Genomic DNA, 25,396 nt, shown 5'->3' with positions numbered 1-25,396 from the left:
ATCAGCTTGCCCATTTTGGGGTGTATTGCACTGGTTATAGTATCAAGAAGTTACTGGGTTCATTGGGTGCCCATTTTGGGGTGTATCACCATTGTGAGTAGAAAAGTAATTTTTCCCATTTAAACGCTTATGGAATAGTTTCTTCTAGTGTGTGTGTGTGAATTGCTTTGCAGTCCCATAGACCCCTCTCCCCTGTGTTCAGTCTGGGTACTACGCCTTATGCCTCCACTTCGTTGTGGTTGGCCTGATACCCGCATCCGCCCCTCAGCAGTGGCTATAGTAGAGAGCTGCCCCGTTTTGTTTTGTTTCCCTTGCCTGCCACTAGGGTGGGAAATGTCTTTTCTTATTTTCTTTACAACGTTTAAATGTCTGTGTGGGGTGCCTGTTACTGTTTAATTATTGTGAGAAAATCAACCCCCAGAACCTTGAAAATAATAGTGGTTGCAAATAAAATCTATTTTGGTAAATCAGCCTCTGTCTAGTCATTCAGTTGTCTACCCTAGGCGGGACATTCTGTTACTAAGGCAAAGTTACAAGGGCATTATTAGTGGGGTAATTTACGAGATAAAAGTTGGTTCCATTACGCCTGCAGAAAGTCATTAGTTTCTGACAGCGCTGTTCGACCAAGGGAAAACAGGTTCTGGGAGGGTGTTTGGCTCGGGGTCATGGTGCAAAGGACAAAGCACTGGTAGTTTACTTACAAGACGATTTATACAGACAGTATCTTCACGAAGTTTAGCGTTTGCAGCCATCTTGAATTTAGTCACGATAAGTCGAGCAACGAGTAAGAATGAACAGGTATGATAAGGGATCAGATTCCAAAAATAATTCAGTGGAAATGCATGGATTCCAGTTGCTGCTACTGCTCTTATAACTGCTAGTGCTAATAACACTGCAAATATTACTCTTCACCACCCTCTGTAAACAAGAAATCTTCAGAAATGACCATTCAGAGAGCATATTTTTGACAGACGTTGACCAACAAAAGTTCTTAAATCAAACACAAACCATTAAAACACCCGTATTTTGCTTGATTATGATACACAGAGGTGTGCTGTGCTGAAATAAACCCAATTTCACTGACCTTACTTGCTATGGCAAGTTTGATGCTCAAGAAATCTTCAGAAATGGCCGTCCAGAGCATATTTTTGATAGATGTTGACCAACAAAAGTTCTTAAATCAAACATAAACCATTAAAACATCCATATTTTGATTGATTATGATACACAGAGGTGTGCTGTGCTGAAATAAAACCAATTTCACTTATCTTACCTGCCAAGGCAAGTTTGATGCACCGGACATACTCAGAAACTACATTTGAAACACCCACATGTCCAGACAGGCCTAGGTAAGTGTCACACCCATTATTTCATGAAATGTCAACATGTGGCACATATTTTGATACAGGGAATGATAACAAACTTGTTTTTCAAATTTGAGACCTCCAGCTGCTTGTATGTTGTCAGGCGGAGCCAAAGATTGGAAAATGGAAATTTCTAGGGGGCGCTATGGAGTCTGAATGTGTGAGGTGTGATTTTACTTAGATAATATATTGTATGTCATACGTAGATGTCACATGCCAAATTTAGTCCGTCTATGAGGTATTCAAGTTAGAAATGATAACCCTAGGTTTAGATGGCCATAATTTGCATAGGTCAGACAGGCCTTGATAGGATTACACCAGTTAATTCAAGATAGTACCAACATGTGGCACATATTTTGATACAGGGAATGATAACAAACTTGTTTTTCAAATTTGAGACCTCCAGCTGCTTGTATGTTGTCAGGCGGAGCCAAAGATTGGAAAATGGAAATTTCTAGGGGGCGCTATGGAGTCTGTGAATGTGTGAGGTGTGATTTTACTTAGATAATATATTGTATGTCATACGTAGATGTCACATGCCAAATTTAGTCCGAAAATTCAGTCTCTGCATTTATCCCAATCTGTGAATTAGTGAATCACACACAGTGAACACACAGTGAGGTGAAGCACACACTAATCACGACGCAGTGAGCTGCCTGCGACAGCGGCGCTCGGGGAGCAGTGAGGGGTTAGGTGCCTTGCTCAAGGGCGCTTCAGCCGTGGATGTGGGCAATGTGGACTTAGTTGGTTGACAATGGGGAAATTGCATTGCAAAAAGTAAAGTTGGAGAGAGGCCGCACCAGGTATAATCGACTAATACCCACATGTGCAACATATATTCATAATGGGTAAAAACAAAATAGTTTGAATGAAGCATTCGTTTAATAACTAATGTGAACAAGAATATACAAACACAGGGCAAGTTGCATTTATTCTGAGGAGTGCAGGTCCTCATCATCTGAGCCACTCTCAAAATCACTTCCATTTTGCTCCTCAAGCAGCTCCTCCTCTTCCTCTTCCTCATTAAGGTCCAACATAGAGCCATCAAGTCCTCCTTTAATCACTTGCAAGTATTTATTCCTGACTGTGACCAGTTGAGACTGCAGCTGAGACCTCCTTCGATTGAGCTCTCCATGAAGACCTTGAAGGGCTTCTCGGGAGAGGCTGGACTGGCTACCTTCAGGGTAAGGAGGAGTCAGGAAGAACATATTAATTCAAATAAGACTTAGATTTAACATTACCCATAGTTATAGTGATGCTAAAAGAAAAATGTGTCCTCAATGGTATAAAAAACAATACTTACTGGTAGGGGCTGATAGAAAGGTCACGCAAAGGATTGCATCCTTTCATTGAGGAACTCCCAGTGTTGCCTTACTTCAGTGGCAAGTATCAACAGCTCCTCCTCAGTCTTCTTATGTGCATTACCTTGTCGAAGATCTTTTTTTTGGAAAGAAAGTCCATGCCATCTAAAATAAAAATAAAACAATATGGCATAAATGGGTTAACTACATACAACGTCTGTGTACACAACAGTAGAACAATACAATGGCACAGGCAGAAGCCACGACTGCATACCTGCCAGAAATAATGCAATATGAAACCTACCATTGGGGGGTAAATGCCAAGGAAATATGTAGCCGGCCTCTAACATGTTGGTGACGGGGCCAATTTTCAGATGGGGTTGGACCAGAACATCATGTTGAGCCACTAGGACCTCCAGCTGTTTCTTTTCCCTTCACATATCACAGAACGTCCGCAGTTGCTGTCTGGGAAACATCACACATACATACACAACAAATTAGGTTAACATGATAAAGAGAGTAAACACATGAACACACATTCTTGAAATGGTTATCCTTCATAAAAATGTTTACCTGTTTGGCTATAAAGGCGCAGTCTACGCTGTCTTAAACCCAAAGATGTCTCCTCAATTCTCCTCCTCACTTCCAACAGAGAATCATTATTGTCTGTGGGGGACTCTAAAAAAGCAAAGTGGAATTTGTGAGAACATTGGGTAACATTTTACTGTAAGGGTACATGAGTTATCATGAATTAATTCATGATTTATGCATTACTTCATTCCTTTGTATTTTATAAATCATCAGGAATTGAGTTCATAGTCTCTCATTCATGACCTCATGCATTAAAGGGACACCAGACAAGCTTGATGTTTTTTCTCTCTCATGTGCCTAATGTGCATAATTCATGTACCCGTACCGTAAACTGTAACAGATATACCGAACATTGTATATCTGTTACAGTTGTTTACAGTAGATGAGCTTGGTCATGAAGATAGCTGGGTATACTTACCATGTTCAGCCCAGTCTTGGACATCTCTGACCCGCTGCTCCACAGATCCATCCCCTGCAGAGAACTCTGTCTCCATGGTCTCTAGGCTCTGCCTCTCCCGCTGAAGACTCAATTGTGTCTGTGGGGAAAAAGGGGGAAAGATGTCATGTAAACATTATCCAATTCTCCCTTGGGTTGCAATATGGTTCAAATTCAAGTTCATGACCTACCTTACGAAATCTTGTGCACAAGGTGTTGCACATGTTTTCCACCTTTCTCCTATTCCAATCCATGGCCTGCACTGTCAACATGTCTGTGCGGGCTGTTAAAAATGAAAGAAGAAAATTTATTTCGTTTTTTTTTTGCCAAAAAATAGCTGCAATGCTACAGGATAAATAATAGTTAGCGTTTCTTTAAACTGTACTAACAGACAATGGTTATCAGAAGTTTTTTAGCCCATAATAAAACATTTTTTACAGGAAAAGGACTTAATGCAGTATAGCATTATCGCAATATATAATACAATATTTTTTTCAGCCCAGTCCCTTGTTCAAAAGGTTTCTCTGGATTCTGTGAATATTTAAATTATAACCTGTCCAAACATTTTCATAAAACCAACCTCCTTTGCTCATGAACTTGGTGTTTATTGCTGTCCTGGAAAGGAAGGAGTTGACCATTTCCACTTCTTCTCCCAAGGTGGAACCAGCACCATCCTGCTGCCCATTTTATCTGTAATTGTAGGTAAATGCAGTGCAGTACATTAGTCTTAATTGATAACATGTTTCAGTAGACTATTATCTTGTCATCTACCCTGTAAAGTATAGGACATAGGATACACAAACAGACAAATGAACACATACCTCACACTTGATCCCGTGTGCTTTGGCATGGAGCGCTGATAACAAGGGCTTCATGGCTAAAATATGATTGTAATCTGGCCAAGCTTCAACAATTCTGTTGACATATGGCCAGTACTTGCAGACAACATCCATGCAAAAAAAACTGTGGTTTACAAATGGCTGCAACTTCTTTCTGAAGAAACATTGGATACGCGAATATCTCGCCCCTGTAGGATTCTATTTTAACATTGGATTAGTATGCTGATTTAAACATTGATTGGTATACTGATACAATTCACATTAAGAAATGAGGGGCAAGATAAATTCATATATTTTTCACCAAAGGAAGGAGATGTTAACTGTTATGTTAACTGTTATGGTCATCTCCGCCATTGTAGATGCTTACATTTTGAACAATGCCGATATAATACCTCAGCCCTACTGTAAGTGCTAACCTGATAAGATGACGTTGTTTAAAATAAATTGAACTGTATCAAAATAAATAAATAAATAAATAAATGAGCAAGTGGCAATGTACTGAAATGGAAATACTTGCCTGTACATATTCAATGCACAAAGAATAATGCCATGACGGCAAACTGCTACTTCTAGACCCTGAGAGACAGTTATGACACATAATTGACAAAAACAATACAAACTTCTGTAGTAAAATTCTGCATAATAGAATGTTTTCACTAGTGAGCTGCATCTGTCTTACACATAGCCATTACCATAATAAGTAAAACTGTGTGGCAAATTATGTTTATCACCATATATGTTACAATTCAAGGAGAGGATGACAATCCAATACACTGCCAGAAAATGACATTATTACCTGCTCATCAACAGTGGTGCTTCTGCTCTTCTGTGTAGTCTCCTTTGCTGCATTTAGAAGAGACCTGCCACAAACCCCCTTTCCTGGCACCTATAAAATGATGAGTACAAGTTCACAGTCAGATTTTGATACTTGAATATGCTTGCCAATGGTAAAATGGTAAAAAGGTAGAGACACTTACATGCTTTGACCTCTTCTGGACATCCTCCACAAATGCTGTGACCTCATTATCATCACAGAGAAGCACTCCCTTAAAAAATCCACTCTCTTGAGACCTAGAGAACAATCATGGCAATTTGAATTAGGACCATTGCAATGGTTAGAAAAAACACATTGCTTATGGATTAAGACTTGAACTGTGGTGTAACAAATGAGTACAAATAGAATTGAGATTGATAACTGATACATACAGTAAACATGCTTTCACACATGTTCAGGACACAACATAAAATATAAACAGAGCCTCTGTCTTTTTTAAAACGGTAGTGCTTCCTGTTTCCTTCTACCGACACCGCCAACATTTGTGGAGTAAAGGCAGGGCAGGTAAAAGGCTGTTCATTGCACAGCCTGTCAACCTTGTAGGAGCTGATGACCCACTCCATGAAAGCTTTGTAAAATGTGTCGGAACACACTTTACCAGTCTGTTGAAAGATTTATTGAACTCTTAGTTACAGCTACATTCAGTATTAAAGAAAGGTGATTGTATAATTATACCATGAGCTAAAACTCACCCTGCCATGCTGCTTTGTTTGGGCTTCCAGCATCCTTATAAACGATAGCCGGGAACTCCCTGGGGCCACCAACTTCATTTCCCTGAAGCGTTGAAATTTGTCAGTATCATATACTGTGCAGAATTGGATTGTGGCCGGCCAGTAGCCACTTTGTTGCAGGTCTGCTAACTGGGGGGTCCAGCTGGCACAACAGCCTCTGCAGCGTAGCTCAGGGAGATTCAAATCATATCGTCCTATGAGGGGGAAAAAAACTATGTTTATTATATTGACAAGAAAATTCAAAGAGAAATGTCACTTGAGTTTAAACTTGAAAGGTGTGAGGTGTTTCTGGAATCTAAACTACTTGGAATGGTTAGACATTATGTTGCCTATGATGCATTTTTATGCTGTGGAGTTCACCATTTATATTGACAAAAACCACAGGCCTCCCAACAATGACTGACACACTATTAGAGCAGTCACAAATGTGTTGTGGCAGTTCCATCGGCAAGATTCTGGCTGCAAAAGAAAAGGAGGAAACTAAGTTAGTGGATTTTGTTGATAATGTAAGATATGGATTTATAAAATGAAATATAAAAATCATGGTTAGTACCACATGCGTCTCCCCTCATTTGTCACCATAACCGCTGGTGGCAGAGGGATGCGACAGTTGTTTGTAAGGGATGACCGGTTGTGCAGAGAATATACATGGTGGTGCTTCTGGTCACAGCCACAGCAGAGGTGTGACAGTGACATGCAGTCTGCACACCGGATTACTGCCCTCTCTGTTTTGCACATCTGGCAGAACTCTGCCCTTATGATGGTGGCTTTCAGCATATTCTCCACCAGCTGGGGTCAGGCTTCTAGCCATCTCTCTAATGTGTTGCTGCTCCTAATGCCCCAGTCTGAGGCTGCTGTTTGTGTGCTGGTGTGCAGCTCAGCACTAACATCAGAGTCAGAGGCGCTAGTGGATTGTAGAACCCTCTCCAGATCCCTTAAACAGGCATCATCTGTGTGTGTGGAAGAGGAAGGGGTTTGGTCATAACAAAGGAGGACATCAAAGGAGGCCAAAATATTTGCTTAAATCAAGTGCTTGAAACACCAAGTGGCAACCTAAAAATGACATTTAGGCCAACATTATGTCCACACGAAAACAACGGGTCATATTTTGTCTTATCTTTTCACATCTGATATACTTGAAATTACTGCACATCAATGTAAATATACAGTACACACAAGCACAAGTTTAAACTTCATGTAAATCATCAATTATCAATGTTATTTATCACTCTGCCACAATGCTGCTGCTACTACTACTACTCTGTCAGAAGGTTACACTAGGACTATGTAAATATACAACACAACTACCTCTATTTTTTTGATACATGTTCTATATTTCAGTCTTCCACTTTAATGTCTGTATGTGGTATGTCTGTATATTTTTATTTTTTATTGTCTATGGCTATGTCTATTTCTAAAGTATGTCTATGTCTGCATGGGAAAGTAAGAAACGAAATTTCAATTCTTTGTATGACCAGTGCATGTACAGAAATTGACAATAAAGCCGACTTGACTTGACTTGACTTGATCTTTTACAACGGTAAAAAAACCTGAACCTGTCTGGAGATATGGGCAGGCTAGAAGCAACAATATTTAAAACAACGAATGAAGGGAATTCCTGTAGCTTAACTCCTTGAAAATAACATAGCGATTGCATAACCTCATCCTTTGCACCAAAAATGGAAATCATGATATGTAGGCCTATCAGAGGTAAATAAAGCCTATGTCATGGAACATTTATTTCACTCGTCTCACTGGAGTGAAGACAGAATGTGGGCGGTTGCGCAAAGAAATTAATGAGGGGGTTGATCTCCATTATTAACATGAAATAAGTCTCCATACAGGGTAGTGTCAAGCAGGTTTGGTTTGTTCTGATGAGCATAGTGTCAGGTCAACTTTATTGTCATCGTGCAGAGTTCAAGTACGGCAAAAAAAGAAAAGTGCAATGTGATATACATAGACAGGTGGTGCAGTATAAGACATATAGTGTAGTAGTATACAGTTAAGAAAGTGGTATGGTATATACACTGTGGATGTATACAACTATGTATACAACTTGGATTTAAGTGTCATAAACGTTTATTTTTTTTGTTTTACAATACCATCCATGAGTTTAATTGAGTCTCAGGGTTTTTTGGATCATTGAGGTCAACCTCAGACACCTGTGATAATTAGTTTGCCAATCAAAGGAAAACTACTTAAGAAGAATGTTCCCATTATTAAGCGTGCCACAGGTTTCAAGAAATATGGGAAAGAAAACTGCCTCTGGAGTCCCGCGAACCACAAGGTGTAAGATCTTCAAGAAGTTTGCAAGTGTGCATAAACCAACTATTCGGTCACCCCTAAACAATGCTCAAAGCAGAAACAGTTGCAGTGGTCTCAGGAATACATGAAGATGGATGGAGTAATGGATGGTTGATTCACCAAGTCCCAAGGCTGAGACATCAGCAAGGAGGTGGCGGAGTCATGTTTTGGGCCGGAATCATGGGAAGAGAGCTGGTAGGCCACTTTAGGGTCCCTGACGGTGTGAAAATGACCTTGGCAAAATATGTAGAGTTTCTGACTGACCACTTTCTTCCGTGGTACAAAAAGAAGAACCGTGTCTTCCATAGCAAAATCATCTATGCATGACAATGCACCATCTCATGCAGCAAAAAATACCTCTGGGTCATTGCTGTGGACATAAAAGGAGAGAAACTCATGGTGTGGCCTCCATCTTCCTCTGACCTTAACCCTTGGAGCGTCATCATGCAAAAGATCTATGAGGGTGGGAGGCAGTTCCCATCCAAGCAGCTATTCTGACGTCCTGCAAAGACATTAAAGCAGAAACTCTCCAAGAACTCACAAGTTCAATGGATGCAAGAATTGTGAAGGTGATATCAATGAAGGGGTCCTATGTTAACATGTAACTTGGCCTGTTATGTTTTTGATTGAAATAACTTTTGATTGAATTTATATCACCTCCTAATGCTGCAAATTCAACAAATGACCATTTTTAGTTCTTTACAACCTATAAAATGCCTTGAAACTCTGTTGTGCATAATCATTTGGAACAGTGCATTTTGAGTTTTTAATTATTGTGGAAAAAAAATACTGTTATCATTGGAAGGTTTGTTCAATAAAATTCAAATTATACTCTAATGGTTGATGACTTGAAAATCAATTAAAATATCATCACACATCACATACCCTTCACCATAGCTAGAGATTGGCATTGTTTTATTTTTATGCTCATTGAGCTCAATGCAAATCAAACCAGCTAACTGAAATAAAACCATGCCAATCTCTAGGTATAGTGAAGGGTATGTGATGATGTGGGGCTATTTTAATTCCAAAGGCCAAGGGAACTTTATCAGGATGTATAGTATCCTAGATCCATGAAATAAAACTATACCTGCCTCTATGGGATTTTAACATAGGGGTGCCAATACTTACGACCCCTGTATTTTAAGGAAGAACATAAGGTGGCAATAATTCTGGAAAGTACTAGATATACTGTGGTAGGAACATGGAATCCAAAAAAAGAAGCCTTTTCATGTCTTTTAACATTTTTAATCCATATAAAAGTGAGCACAAGGCTAAAAGTGATGGCAAAGAATCATACCTGCCTCAAAACCTGGAGGTGTGGTCTAGAATCATTGTGGAGACATGGAGAAGCTTGGTAAGTAAGATAAATCTCCAAGATTCTTGAATTTCCCCTAGGGATCAATAAAGTATCTATCTATCTATCTATCTAAGAATGATTTTGAGTGCTTTGACATCAAATAAACATGCTTACATTTATTATTTAAAAGGGTATGAATCATTTTGGACATGCCATGTTTTCATAAAATGTTAAAAAAGATGAAACTGCTTCTTTTTCTGATTCTGTTTGTTTCTGCCACACTGTCTTACAACCTTTTGCTATGTTCATTTAATGTTTCAATATTAAATTCATATTTGCCAGGGGGTATGAAACATGTTGTTCCTAATTGTATGCAGTGTATTAACAGTAATATTCTAAAAACAGACAAAACATGGATATCCAGTTGTTTCATGTTTGTGTGTGTATGGTAGAGGGGGTGTACCTGTGTGAGTGTATGTTTTTTTTTGAGGGGGGGCGAGGGGTTTTATTGTGTGCTTGTTGTGGGGGGGTATGTTGTGTGTTTGAATGGGGGTAGGGTGGTGAAAAGGTGTGTGTGGTTGTATCTGAGTTAGGTGGAGGGAAGGTACTTGTGTGTGTGTCTGGAGGGGAGGGGGGGTGCATGGCGGCGTATGTTGTGTGTTTGGGGGGCATAGTTGGTTGGTGGTCACCAGGGTGCAGAGCTGGAGTTCGGTTGGGTGTCTGCCGCAGGGAGGAAGCGTCTTCTGAACCTGCTGGTGCGGAAAGACCTGAAACCTGTGGGTGAAAAGGTGTGTATGGGAGTTAGGTGGAGGGCGAGTACTTGCGTGTGTGGGGTGGCATGGGGGCATATGTTGTGTGTTTGGATGGGGGTGGGTGGGCCTAGTTGGTTGGTGGTCACCAGGGTGCAGAGCTGGAGTTCAGGGTGTCTACCGCAGGGAGGATGCTTCCTCTGAACCTGCTGGGGAGGCTCAATGAACCCAGAGGGGAGTGGGGTGAAAAGTGTCTGATGATGCTGAGCGCCTGACGCAATCAGAGCTTGTCCTGGATGGCCTCGATGGATGGGAGTGAGGAACCAGTGATGCGTTGGCCAGCTTTCACCACCCTCTGCAGGGCTTTCCAGTCGAAGGCAAAGCAGTTTCCATACTATACTGTTATGGTAATAGTATTTAGCAGACGCTTTTGTCCAAAGCGAAACTACTGTGACACAGTTGATGAGGATGCTCTCGATGGTGCAGTGGTAGAAGTTCACCATGATCTGAGGAGACAGGTGCAGTTTCTTAAGTCTCCTCAGGAAGTAGTGTCACCTGCAAACCTGATGGTGTTAGAGCCATATATGCAGTCGTAGGTGAAGACTAAAGGAGAAGGTTCAGTACACAGCCCTGTGGTACGCCAGTGTTCAGGGTGAGGGTTGATGTGTGGAGGTGTGGTTATCTAACCTAACTGGTTAGGCATTCCAGAATCCAGTTACAGAGGGAGGTATTGATGCCCAGTACACTGAGTTTGGTGATCAGTGAAGGGGGTGGTGTTGAATACTGAACTGAATTCAAGGAACAGTATTCTCACAAAGATGTTGCTATTGTCAAGGAGGAACAGGGCAGTGTGAAGTACCGTAGAAATAGTGTCCTCTTTGCTCCTGTTTTAATGGTAGGCGAATTGGAACCAGAGAGGGTGGTAAGCAGGTCTTGAAGTGGGCCAGGACCAGCCTCTTGAAGCATTTCATGATGGGGGTGAGTGCAACTGGACGGAAGTCATTAAGGCTTGTTGCAGTGGAGTGTTTTGGCACCAACACCATGATGGCGGTTTAACAGCATGTGGGGACAGCTGCCTTGGCTAGTGACAGGTTAAATATGTCAATTAGCTGCACAGCACAAGGCCTGAGGACACATCTGGGGATGCCATCAGGACCAGCAGCCTTACATGCATTAGTCCGGCTCAGTACCGTACACACATCGGTGGGTGAGACTGTGAGGGGCTGGTGTTCTCTGCAGATACCACAACCTTGACAGCCATCTCGTTGTTGTCACTGTCAAAGCGGTCATAGAAGTGAAATTTATCAGGCTGTGTAATGTTATGGTAGATAATCAAAACAGTGATGTAACTGCAAAACTTTGCTGTGAAAATTGATTGAGTGTTTACATGGCTGTTCAATTTGATTCTAAAAGGATTACACCAGCCCTTTCAATTTGACTGAAGTTCCAATCAAGGTGGTTGTATGAGAAATTTTCATTCCGGTTGAGCCAGGCATCCGATTAAATTTGCCCATGTATGAATAAGTCATTCATTGTGATTCATAATGTCTATTTAAACACATACTGTATATTATAGACAAATCAGTCAAACTAATTAAACACTTACAATTCCTTGCCTCCTGCCCATCCAGCATCACATCCAGAAAGTTTTCTGATCTGGCCCGTGGAGCTGAAAAGTGAAAGTCAAAGTGAAGAGGGGAATCAGAATTTCTGTGCAGTGTCATTATGACGGCAATGTATATTCCCATGCACATCCACATGAGAGGGAAAGCAATGTGCAAGGGAGTTCTCAGTAACTACTAACCAGATGAGCCTGATGAGGGGGACTTGCTTGTTTTCGCCACAACGTCACCATTTTGTGTCCTCTCCCTCCATTTAGCAGTGACACTGCGGCGTCTTCTTTTTTTTAGCTATGGAACACAACATAATTCAATGCCGGTGTAAAAGTTAACTTAAAAAAAAAAATAGATACAAACCACTAAGAATCAATTACAAGCCACTCAAAAGTGAATCATTACTTTGTGTCTACCAGACACTTTCAAGTTCAAGTTTATCTATAGCACATCATCAAATAATGTCACTCAATGTGCTTAAAAGAAACAAAAAGAAAAAGAAAAGATTAACAGTAATAATAATAGTAATTAATACAATAAAATAATAAAACAGATCAAGGGGGAAATAAGACTGAATGAATAGGAGGTAAAATAAATAAATAAATAAAAATAAAAATAAAAACTAATCAACAAATGCAGAATGAAGATGTTCAGTTTTTAGTTTCTTTTTAAAACATTCTAGTGTTGGGGAAAATCTAATATCTATTGGAAGCTGATTCCAGCGCTGTGTGGCATAATAGCTAAATGCCATTTCTCCTTGTTTGGTTTTAACCCTGGGGACTATTAATTGACAAGTTCCAATAGATCTAAGCTCTCTATAAGGTGTATATTGGGAAGCAATTCAGAAAAATATTTGGGGCCAAGTCTATTCAGTGACTTATATACTAGGAGTGGAACCTTGAAATCAATTCTGAAATTAAATGGGAGCCAATGTAAAGATTTAAGAATGGGTGTAAAATGATCTCTCTTTTTAGTCTTGGTTAATAGTCTAGCAGCAGCGTTTTGAATTAGGCCCAGACTATTACAATAATTTACCCTACAGGATATGAAAGCATGAATAAGCTTTTCTAAATCCTGTCTAGAAACAAAATCTCTGATTTTAGCTATGTTTCTAAGATGCCAGAATGCTTATTTAGTAATGCTTTTGATCATTCATAGTCAGGTCCCCATCTAAAATGACTCCCAAGTTTTTTACTTGAGTCCTAGTTGGAAGTGCTTTAGATTCTAAGTAAGCACCTTGTTACCAAATAAAATAATATTTTGCTCTGATTAAGTTGTAAAAAATTCTGCTGCATCCAGGTATTTACTTTTTTTAAGGCAAAGACATAAGGAGTCAATAGGACTCAATTTGTTTGGTGACAATGCCAGGTAGACCTGTGTGTCATCTGCATCGCTATGATATGCAATCTTGTACTCTTGAAATATTTCACCAAGGGGAAGCATGTACAAGTTAAATAAGAGTGGCCCAAGAATGGATCCCTTACCATTAGCTTCCCTTTTACCTGAGTCTGTATTCAGGCGGATATCGTTTAATACCTTTACAAGTGCAGTTTTGGTACTGTGGTGTTGGCGAAAGCCTGATCGTAGTTGATCATAGATTACATTTGAATTTAAATAGTTATTGACTTGGTTGAATACAACTTTCTCAATAACTTTGGCTATAAATTGGAGGTTTGAGATGGCCCTGTAGTTGTTAGGCCAGAGCCAAATAAGGTACCACCTGCGAGTTTGCGTAAACTCGGAGCTTCATTGGGATTCGCCCATTTTATGGCGGGAGTCTCGAATTGTGAGATTTGCATAGAAAGGAGGTGTCGGTGGGGTTTTGAAGTTCTCTGTATGTCCATTTCACCCACTGAACTATCGCTATTCATCTATGACAAGGTAAACTCGGTTTTGCATTCTATGACCCCTTTAACTGTGTTGCAATTGCAAGGGTTCCGTCACGAGTCCAAGTCACAATGGACAATCAAAAAATCCAGTGGAAACTAGATGGCAGAAGTGTGTAGGCCAATCGGCCCACCATTTTTTTTTCTACTTCGCCAACTACAGATGTTTGAAAGGTATGATATTTCGAAACGCCATGTTATTTCCCATAGACATTCGACGCCCGGAAGTTGGGTGGACATGGCCATTTCGGAGGCAGGACTTATTCCAGAGAGTCTATTTGGACTAAGTTGTCAGACACCAAACAGGACGAGGACCACAAAAGCGTCACGTTCAAAAGTTTATTTAAGGGTTGGGGGTTATGGGGGTTTCAGGGGTTCCGGGAGTTCCAAGAGTCTGCGTGTGTGTGTTCCCCCAGTAGCCGAACAGCGATGGCAGGAGCTGGATGATCCGGGAAGTCCTGGGGAAACACACACACACACACACACACACACACACACACAACAGCAATTGAAACGAAGCAGCAGTACGGTCAAGGGCTAGGCGGTATTCGTAGAAGAGGGACGGAAGGCAGGTCAAGATTACCGGGGCTGGAGAACACAGAAGTAGTCGAGCGGGTCCGGGATCACAGGCAAAGAGTCAACGGCGTTTTCCAAAACAGGCAGGTAACTGGTGCTGGTTGCAGACGATCTGACAAGTGTGGACTGAAAAGCAAGGCTTTATATACAGGGCATGATGAGTGGTGAATGCAGTGCAGCTGGTAGGTAACGAGGGTGAGGCAGAGCAGAGCAGAGCAGGAACAGGTGGAGGTCATCAGACTTCAATCAGCGTGTGTTACCAGGCAGAGAGAGAGCTCATGACATAAGTATACAGTCCAAGTATACTTGACTCTGATGAAGACGTGGCACACGTCGAAACGTTAGTCCTTATGTTGGCACCTTAATAATAAAAAATTATAGTCCTTATGTTAGTCCTTACGTTAGTCCTTATGTTGGCACCTTAATAATAAAAAATACTTAAATTCTACATCTTTGTCGCTCCGGTGAACTCTCTCTCTCTCTGGCTGTACAGGTTATTGTTGGGAAATAAACTATATTTGGATGTAATCATTTTGTACTCACCAAGATTTTGATTAGTAATTAATTGACTTTTGCATTTTATTGTAACTCCCCAACCCTGAAATAGTTCTTTCTGACTGCAAATTGTGCCTAAGTAGCATCCTTATAGGGCATTCATTATTTTCCCTTAGCAATTTTAGTTAAGCTTTGCTGACTAAATTGTTAGTCTGATATCTACATGTAATCATTATGTCTTGTAACAGGTTAGGCACCTCAGAGGCCAAGAATGCTGAAGACTCATGCCTGAGAAGGACCTCAGAGGATCACAAATGAAATGCTCTTGCCAGCTGCTAAGAAGGAAGTAGATGGGATTTTGCAGGAGGCTGTAAGAATAGTCAATGTTTTGCAATGTTTGCCTGCCTTAGGGAAGGAACCCAAGTGGGCTGAACGTGTTGAAGCCTCAGGACTTTCAAGCTCTATCCCTTTGATCAGTCAGCTGACTGATACCGAATTTCATGAAAGGGCAACAAAACAAGTCAGTGAGATTTTGCTAAAAAATCTTGAGAATGATTCCTGGCCTGAATCACCAGCTGGCGAATCTGCTGAAGATCATAATGATGAAGATAATGATGATGACGAGTCAAATGCGAAAGCGGAAAGTCTGACAGACCTCTATCAGTTTCAAGCCTTTATTCCATCTGGCCCTCTGTCACTGTCTGTTGCAGATGATCTAGTTGGTGAAGTCATTGAATCCATGAGCGAGACTGTCTCCAGTCAAGATTTTCATGTGGCAGCATTTGATGTTGTTGGATACGTTACTGAGGGGATGAAGGATCTTGTGGAGCTCAACAAGTCAAAGAATGTTCAGGGCCATTCAGAACGTTGTGGGGAACTTGTTTTCTAAATCTGTCTACTCTGACAGTAAAGAGGAAACAACAATGGCAAATGCCAGAAATGTAATTTGCCAAGTGATTACCTCAATGCAGAGTGACCTTCCAGATTTCAAGAGTGTAGAACATTTAGAGCAAGCAGCTCTGATTCATAAGATCCTTGGTGCTTTGTTTAATGAAGTGCAAATGATTGACATCAAAATGGACAAGGATAGGCCACAAAGCCATCGACTGCCATCGCCCTCCTCAGCTGACTCAGAAGGAAATGACCAAAACGGACTCTGTGACACTCCTGATCCCCCTAATGTGCCTATCAAAGGGATTTCCCCTGTTTTCTTGTGTCGCAGTGCTGGAATGAAGGACTTGTCATTGTCTCCTAAATGTTCACATGAAACTATCACTCATGTGGTAGACACCATCTTCAAATGGGAGAAACGTGTTCCCATCACTAGAAGACTGGAGGAATTAATCTCAGATACCAAAATTATGGAATATTCTCATAATATTGCAGGTGAAGTACAGAAGCTCCTAAAAAGTTATCATGGCGTCCAGACTATATCTGTGCCAGTGGGGAAGAGTCTCTCAGACTCCGTTGTGTACAAGTTGCAACCCAGAGCTGTAGGAAAAAATGAAATTCTATCAGGATTCATTTACGGTTACGTAGAGGAGGCTGTGAAGCGACTTGTCCTTTCGTCTTTATTTCCCTCAATCTCTTCATCGTCTGAGGTGTTCGGGAGCACAGTGGATGTATTCACACAGGTGATGACTCAAGTAGTCATGGAGACACTCTCCACACAGTCACAGGATAACGTAGCTTCACAACTTTGATGACATCAAGGAATTGGTCAAGGATGATCAGAAACTCTCAGACAAACAGGCACAGGACACTGAAATGCCATCTTTCACCAGTAGCTCAAATAATGTGCTCCCACATATTTTTGATGAACAGAAAGATTTGCCACAAAATAGTCACTGTGAAAGAGGTACCTCTCTGTCCCACTTAAGTCTGTTAGAGTCCAACATTAATAACTATGCATCCTTGGTGTCTATGCTGGTCATCCAACTGCTGAAGAAAATTAATAGTTTACACCAGAATATTAACCAGAACACACTTCCAGACAATGTTCTGGATATGTCCAATGACTTGATTGGGAAAATTCTGAATGAGCTCAATACAGCTTTTGGCATCAGAAGTGACGGACGTCATTCTCAGGAGGTGAATATTCACCAGATTTTCCGAGGTGTTTATAAGGAGCTCACTCAAGACTTTGGGTTTGAAAACGTGCTCTGTTCTGCCCTGAAATCACAAAATCCATCTCATCTTCACTGGTAGAAAAATTGACCAAAGCAATTGTAAAGACATGTAGCCAAACAAGCACACCAGGATCTGCATGTCTACCTCCAAGTCAAACTGCAATTAGACCCCAGGGAAAAAAGAGGAAAAGACATAGAACAATATGTTTCCTTTTCGGCTGAAGATGCCAACTTTCAACTGGAAGGTAGAGTATCATACCTATCATTTAGTTCATGTAGGTCATGAAGTGGTGTACTGTACAATAAAGCAATACCCAGTTGTATGGTATATCTCTTAGTTACTATTTTTGTTTTTGTACCTTCCTATTTTTATTTATTGCACTTTATTGTGAAGCACTTTGGTGTGGCTAAGCCGTCTGTAAATGCGCTATATAAATAAAATTGACATTGACATACTATATATGTTCTTCAGAAATCAAGGAGAGGAGATCTCAACAAACGCAAGGACTCTCCTGCAAAGACAAGTAAGTTCTTGTTGGTATTTAAACACCACCTCCCTGCTGTAACTTAAACAGTTCCAATAGAGAGGATGTATTAACCACTTTTTGTTTGTCACAGGTTCTTCTAGAGTTCAGGCAAATGAGACCTTGTCTGAGTTGAGGGAGACTCCTGCTGGTCCACTGGAGATGCCACAGGAGGAAAAGACTGGGGGTGCTGTTTCTTCAGGATCCCTAAGTTTTCAAATTCTCCCTCAAGGTGGATTTCAGTTCATGCTAACACACGTTGCATATTCTATATTGAGTTTAACAATGTTGATTTCATAGACTAGTGAGTGAAGGACAAATCGAGTCAACATGATCTGTGAGTATGCACATGAAATATCTCCTCATTAACATTTGAAATAATTAATCATCTCTTTCTAATTTTATCAGAAAATAATGAGAGGTGCTAAAGTTGCACATTGTGACTGTCAACTCACTTGAAGAGAACAACAGTGTGCCAGGTAATAAAAACAACCAAAAAAAATCAGATACAAACATTGAACATTCACTGATTGAAACATTCATGAAATGCCATATTGCCAAATGCCGTATTCTTCCAGGCTGTGCAACATCGTCTCATGAGATTCAGCTTGATAAGGCCACTGCTGAGCTGACTGCTTCCGAGGGTCAAACCAAGCCAGAAGAGACTGTATCAGGGCTTGACAACACATCCTCTCTAGAGATGTGGCCATCCCACACAGCTGTTTGAGTCAACTACACAGCCAGATGATCTTTTAGATTATCAGACTTTTTCTCTAAATCTGGCTATTTGTATTGGACTTTTATCAGCCCAAATCTTTCATCTTTATTGTCTTTGTCACCTTTAAGTCAAAATAAATATGCATTCAATGACCATAGTGAGATTTGTATTTAGTCAAAATAACATCAAATGACTGACTTGCTGACCCCTGGTGGATGTAAAGTGTGCTATAATCTACAATGGATGTTCAAAAAATGATTGGGATTCATAATATTTTGAATGCAGTGTTTAATTTTGCATTCTGTGTGAACAATAGTATTGTATAGATTTCTGAAAAAAGAGACCGATACTTTGAAACTGTGTGTAAGCAGTTGTAAAAAAAATGTTTGAGCTTTGTTCTGTGGGAGTCAGCAGTGTAGTTCTATTTTCGAACACTTGATGGTGCTGTTCTAAAACATGTTAAGAATGTACACGATCATAGTCATGTGTTCTGGTCAAATTCAGTTCAAATTGGGCAATGGTCTAGAATGGTCTAAATCAAGTTTTTATCGTGTGGTTGGTTCCACCACTAATTAGACTCAATAACACTGCAAAAACAAACATGGAGATGAGGAAGAAGGCTAAAAATAAACAAACTCAAATGGAATTTTTGAAAAGAAAAAAAAAAAAGTCTGAGAGGAAATAACTTTACAATGATTTCAAATGACATTAACAAACTTGACCAATATCACAAATATTATACACTACATTTCCTCACTATGAAAACCGCAAAGTGAGAATGGTAAAATCACATTCATATTTTCTATCAACATTGAATTGTTGAGATTATTGTGAATCAAAATGTTATTACAAACAACAATTATATATTCTTCATATATACGTTAGTACCCAGGCCATTTCCAGTGGAAAGTATTTCCTGAGGAACACTGAAACGGATGAATTGTAAAGCATCAAATTACAAGGTCAAAAAGAAATAAACATTTTGTATTGGTGATCTGCGCGTGTGGCTGAAAATGATGAAGATGATTTTGGGGAAGGGGCTGGCCATACGAACACTTCTAACAAGGGGAGAGAACGATGAGTGAGAGGATGTTGTCAACTCTAAAAGACGCGAGAACAGATATCTGAAGATAAAACGGTGAGATGGTGTGATGCTTTTGTCTTTAAAAAATAATTTAGGGTGTGCAGACACATTTTTAACCATTATTTTTTATAACTTTACACCACATATATTAGTAATGCAAATTTGAATTCCTTGAGGTCTTGATAAATCTTTTCCCTTTTTTTCTGATTACACTTTGAGAGTTGTATTAATGCTTGTTTGTATTTGCTTATTTCCAAATATTCAAGTTTATATAGTTTATAAATCCATAATTGTGAGTTGAAATACAGTTAAAAATACAATAATTCATGTTTTTTTTTATAATTGCATTGAATCATGTTGCTGTATTATATGAGATACATGTTTGAAATATTACAGAAACATCGGAAGGAATCTGAAGGGTTATAAGACAGTGAATGGCAAATCCATGAGCTCAAACACTGAATCAATAGGAAAGGCAGAGTAATTCAACACACACTAATATGAAGCATACACAAACATAAGAATCAAACTATTACATATCCTGTGATTCTGTCATTGTAGAATGTATAAATTCCCTGAACATGTGCTCTGGTATTTATGGTTATGAAATTAGTAGCGCAAAACAGATTATCCTTTCCTATTGGTAATTTGATCAGAACTGATGGGATATTTTTTAAATATTATTCTAATTATACAAAGTGTTTTATCATTTAAATGCAATTTAAGGTACTTTTATTCACACTGTTATTCTATTGTTGAAGCAAATTACTGCATTTGAACAATGATGAAAATATTTACTTTTTGACTGTTATTTGAAAATCAAACCTGAACTATTTTGCTCTCCCACCCTGTCATGGAACAGTGAGCACAGAACCTTTCTGGCATAACACGCTTCAGGAGGACAAAATAGTTTGGAGGTTGGGAAACGAAACGGTGATATTTCCAACAGAACAAGTTCATTTCCTCGCGCCGGCTCTCAGGTTGGTCCAGCACAAACACATTTAAGTCATCAAGTCACACCGGTGAAAATATACCATGCTGTGGTTTCCTCCATTGTCCGATGGGACTCTCAGGGCTGTCTCTCAGGGATCTCGTCTGAGTGGAATTTAATTGGTCCTCATAGGCAAATAAGACAGCAGTAAAAAAAAAAAATAACATTCACACTTTGAAGAATTAGGAGGGGCTTGAAAATATAAATGAATATAAACATCCTTTAAACTGCTGTAGAGTGTAATAATTCACTTCAGGTTGACATGTGGCAGATATTTCTGAAAGAAAACACAAGCTCAGATTTCAAATGTCTTTCTCCAGTTTTTAGAAAACATTGTGAGGCTTGATTGACACTTACTCACACAACTATTGACATCGGTATATCACTATTTTAGTTATTCATTTTCAGACCTTCAGCAGGAGGTGAAACTCAGACGAGGAAAGATGGAAGGCCAAAGCAAGAGAGCTGAGATAGAAAACCTTTCTTTTGCAGTTGTGGTTGACAAAGAGCAAGGGAGCGTTTTCACCATGGAGGCCATCGTCCACAAGACAACACACCAGGATCTGGGAGGATCTTCTCAGCCCCAGTGTACACCTGAGAGTCCTGACCTGACACCTCCTCAGCCCACCAGCAGTGGTGTGGAGCCACAGGGGAACTGCAGGAGGACCAGAGAGCTGTGGAGGGGAAAGACAGACTTCCTCCTGTCTGTGATTGGCTATGCAGTGGATTTGGGAAATGTTTGGCGCTTCCCCTACATCTGTTACCAAAATGGAGGAGGTAATACATAATTTTGCTGTATATGAAGTGGGTTTATTTTGTACATTTGTATCACATCTCCTACAGTTTCTTTTCTGTCAGTCTCAAAGCAAAGTGAAATGCTGCTTTCATCCTCTCCTCAATTACCCATTTACCACGGTCCACAAATTGACCCTGACTTGCCAAACAGGTGCCTTTCTGGTGCCATACCTGGTGATGGCTGTGTTTGGAGGAGTGCCCCTGTTCTACATGGAGTTGGCATTGGGCCAGTTCCACCAGTCAGGCTGCATCTCCATCTGGACTCACATCTGTCCCATCTTCAAAGGTACAGCAAGGGTCAGGATGCCGGACACTCACAGTTCAGAGTCAGAACACAGGCAGAGGATTGCTTGCAGCTGAATAAGAACAGAGACGGTTGATAAAACATGTTCTAAAGAATCTTTGATAAGAACTTAGGGATAGGAATGCTACAGTTTTCAGATGGAGAGGAACCTAAAAGCAAGTGAATTAAACACTTGGATGAATTAGCAAACTGTAATAAATCAGATTTATCTGTTGAAATCAGTGAATCTACTCGTTCATAAATCAAGAAATCAATTAATAATGCCTTGATCTTTTCCTCCCTCGGTACGCAGGCATTGGCTACGCTATCTGTGTTGTTGCTCTGTACACAGCGTTCTACTATAACACCATCATGGCCTGGGCCCTGCACTACCTGTTGTCCTCCTTCCACTCCACGCTCCCCTGGACCACGTGTGACAACCCCTGGAACACCCCACGCTGTGTACTCTACAGCCCTGATGACACCAATCACACCTGGGGCAACACATCCACCTCCCCGGCAGAGGAATACTACCTGTGAGGAATAGAAGTTTAAGGATTTCATTGAGAGTTTAACCCAGAGTATCGTTCAACAACATATCTAATTGAGACATACTTGAATATGACTGTAATTTTAAGTGATTATTAAATTATTTTAGTATATTTGAGTATATTTCCCCCCTCTAATTTGTGCTACTGTTGATGACCCTGCACCAGAATATCATTTCATCTTCAATTAAAAACTTTGCAGCCTGATATGACAAAGGGGAAATTAGATCAGAGGCCAGGAGAGAGGAGTACTTGGGTCTCAGCCGAGGAGGAAAATAGGGATCAGAGCGCTGTCTTGTTTTTAGGGAGGGAGTGTTTATTCTCTCCAATTCTCACCCAAATATGCCGTCCCCCACCATCGTGAGGTTTCCATACGGCTCCCCTGGTGCCGTCGGGCGCCAGAGATCCCTGTTTTCAGTGAAAATACACCCTTTAATCTGTCCCTCAGATGGGTGCATGTTTCCCTTTCATGAGTCTTCCGCTTAGCCGTGTGTTTTCTCACATCATTCTCACACTCTAATGACTGCTATAACCTCCGAATCTATTCAATATTATATGTATCCCATGCATTATATGTATCCCATGCAATATTCTATGTTTTCTGTCATGTAAAAATGCATGTGTCTACCATAAAATAAGTGTGTTTGTGATCTAGCGGACTGTGTATCTTTATGTTTTTTCTACCTGTCTGTCTCTATCTTATTTATCTTCTTAACGATCCCCTGCCCACCCATCCTGTCGGTCAGTAAGAGTCCCGAATCATCCCTCTGCTCTCCCCTTCCCCAGACGTCACGTGTTGCAGGTGCACCAGTCTCCAGGCCTTCACCACCTGGGCTCGGTCAGCTGGCGCCTGGCCCTCTGTCTGCTCCTCATCTTCACCGTGGTCTACTTCAGCATCTGGAGGGGCATCCGCACCTCAGGCAAGGTGTGTCCGAGAGAATACAGGACCATGGAGGTTCGACAGGGTTAACGTTAGTCCCTCTATGTACCGACTGTGAAAGCCCTCTCTCCCTCTTTGATGTCCTTTGATTCTTATTCATGCTAATTGTTAAGAGCTCGAGTGTTTGCTTTTCTTTGTGTCCGGTGTGTGTTTATTCAGGTGGTGTGGGTGACAGCCACTCTGCCCTACCTGGTCCTGTTTATGATGCTCATGAGGGGACTCAGCCTTCCAGGTGCCTGGAGCGGAGTGCTCTACTACCTTAAGCCTGACTGGACCAAAATACTCCACACAAAGGTGTGCGTGTGTATGTTAAGGTGTGTGTGTGTAAGAGTCAACATACCTTCAAACCCTTCTGTCCCTTGAATAGGTGTGGGTGGATGCCGGCGCACAGATTCTCTTCTCCCTGGGTCCCGGCTTTGGGGTTCTGATGGCACTTGCCAGCTATAATAATTTCCACAACAACTGTTACAGGTGAATTTTGAATATGGTTTACACATGCAACACAAACTGAAATACATGTATTTGTTAATAAGAACATTATTGTATTTCGTAATAAGCTTTCTGATGCTTTACCTGATAGCTGAATGCTTCCTTTTCTGGATGTATTGTTGTATATCAACATACTGTTGTTCATTTTAAGAGACAGGAACAATGCTACCACTTTTAAAGCATGTTATAATAAGCATGGGAATCATCTTTAGAATTAATTTCCATGGTATTTGGTCACGTGAAGGAAAGAACACCTACCGTTCCAACTAGCTGCCTCGGTTACACACTATGCACTAATGTGGTCTATGTCGGACCATCCCCATGAGACCCAAGTTAGCACAGCCGTTTCACAGTGTCCACATCTTGACCAAAACTCCTTGCTGCTGTTTTTAGTCATTTGTATGAATTCTGTGACATAATATAAGGGACTGTTGTTGGGAACTGCAACATGTATGTTGCCTTATTGACTGAACCCCCAGGGATGCCCTGGTTGGCAGTTGGGTAAACTGCTTGACCAGTTTCCTGTCCGGCTTTGTCATCTTCACTGTCCTGGGTTACATGGCCGAATTGAGAAAACAGGACATTGAGTCTGTGGCAAGAGACACAGGTAAGACAATTAACATCAACTATTGATGATGACTAAATCCCACCTCTCTAGTTTTGACTTCTGCGTTGTCCATGTACCTGTGTGCTTTTTTCTCTGTTAATGTAACCTACCTTATCCATGTACCTTGTCTGTTTGTATGCTCCTATGTAAAAACTGTAAAGTGTCTTCGAATGTCTTGAAAAATGTTTAATTTTTCAAGATACTCAAAGTAAAAACTCTTACTGATGTTACTGTAAACTGATGTGTAAACATTTGTTACTGTAAACTGATGTGTGTTTTGTCATGCATACCTGCTGTTTGTTTCTTTTGCCATTGTCATGCATACCTGCTGTTTGTTTTCTTCTGAATCCAAAAATCCCCGTGTCTTCTGTAAGGTCCTAGTCTGCTCTTCATCACCTACACGGAGGCCCTCGCCACCATGCCAGCAGCCCCCTTCTTCTCTTTTATCTTCTTCCTCATGATCATTGCACTTGGACTGGACAGTACGGTATCTACAAATTCAGATTCATTCATCTGTACATAGAAACACCCTCAAACATGGAACGGAACAAATCTTTGTGATATTTAATTTAGATATTTAATTTGTAACCGTTTCAGTTCGGATCTAATTTTGCTGAATGGTGGATTTGTTTATCAGTAAATCAGCAAAACTAATAAATCTGGACATTGTTACATTTACATGTGTGCAGGGATGTAGTGGTAAAATAAGAGGTGGGAAAATTCTGTGATCACGGTCATCAGATTTTTAAAAAGGCACTCAGAACATGTTTGATGATGGTGGAGGTTATTGTCCAATGTTTATAATAATACCAGTGGTTTTAAATCTAAATGGATAACGTCAATTTATATTCATGCACAAGCCAACTAAGCTGTATATAACCTATACGATAGGTTACTGAATGACATTAAAGGGAATTAGTTCTTGTAGCTGTATTGTTCTTAAATGTACCAGCAATGTAGGTAGGTAGTATAGCCTACATGAATACAATATTTTCACCAACAGGCAACAAAGTTGCCCTGTTTATTTTCTGTTGTTTCAGTTGTCAGATAGTAATAACTAGTATAAATTACAAAAACGTCTACCACAATTCAGGTAATTTAGTTCTTTACACATAGACTTCAGTAATGTTTTGGTAATGCTATCAATTGAGCATTGTATAGTTTAAATGTAGCCTACTGAATAATTTGAAATGACTTTGAATTCAAGCAGAAATTATTCTTTCATAATTGTATAGCCTACTTGAATATGGAGATCATGTGCTCCACCT

At 40.4% G+C, this 25,396-nt stretch overlaps 1 protein-coding gene and 1 long non-coding RNA gene across 3 annotated transcripts in view; both read left to right on the top strand.

Moving 5' to 3' along the window:
• Nucleotides 1-15,274: 15,274 nt before the first annotated feature.
• Nucleotides 15,275-18,725, top strand: LOC125288135. Of its 2 annotated transcripts, XR_007192458.1 has the most exons (5): nucleotides 15,275-17,394; nucleotides 17,622-17,673; nucleotides 17,768-17,905; nucleotides 18,082-18,152; nucleotides 18,252-18,725. It is a non-coding gene; the product is annotated as an uncharacterized LOC125288135 (long non-coding RNA). The 2 variants fall into 2 exon arrangements; XR_007192457.1 differs by having other exon boundaries at nucleotides 17,768-18,152.
• A 2,509-nt stretch (nucleotides 18,726-21,234) lies between these two features.
• The window catches only part of LOC125284966 (sodium-dependent serotonin transporter-like), a 7,794-nt gene continuing 3,632 nt past the window's right edge, over nucleotides 21,235-25,396 (top strand). The window contains exons 1-7 of the mRNA XM_048229138.1: nucleotides 21,235-21,547; nucleotides 21,858-22,080; nucleotides 22,879-23,017; nucleotides 23,192-23,326; nucleotides 23,400-23,503; nucleotides 24,001-24,128; nucleotides 24,503-24,615. Coding sequence (XP_048085095.1) covers nucleotides 21,235-21,547; nucleotides 21,858-22,080; nucleotides 22,879-23,017; nucleotides 23,192-23,326; nucleotides 23,400-23,503; nucleotides 24,001-24,128; nucleotides 24,503-24,615 — 1,155 coding nt within the window. The remainder of the gene's footprint in view (nucleotides 21,548-21,857; nucleotides 22,081-22,878; nucleotides 23,018-23,191; nucleotides 23,327-23,399; nucleotides 23,504-24,000; nucleotides 24,129-24,502; nucleotides 24,616-25,396) is intronic.

This window comes from Alosa alosa, chromosome 2 (assembly GCF_017589495.1).
Source record: "Alosa alosa isolate M-15738 ecotype Scorff River chromosome 2, AALO_Geno_1.1, whole genome shotgun sequence".
Taxonomy (NCBI): Eukaryota; Metazoa; Chordata; class Actinopteri; order Clupeiformes; family Clupeidae; genus Alosa; species Alosa alosa.
The sequence above is the reverse complement of the archived record's forward strand: the minus strand, read 5'-3'. Positions and strand labels throughout refer to the sequence as shown.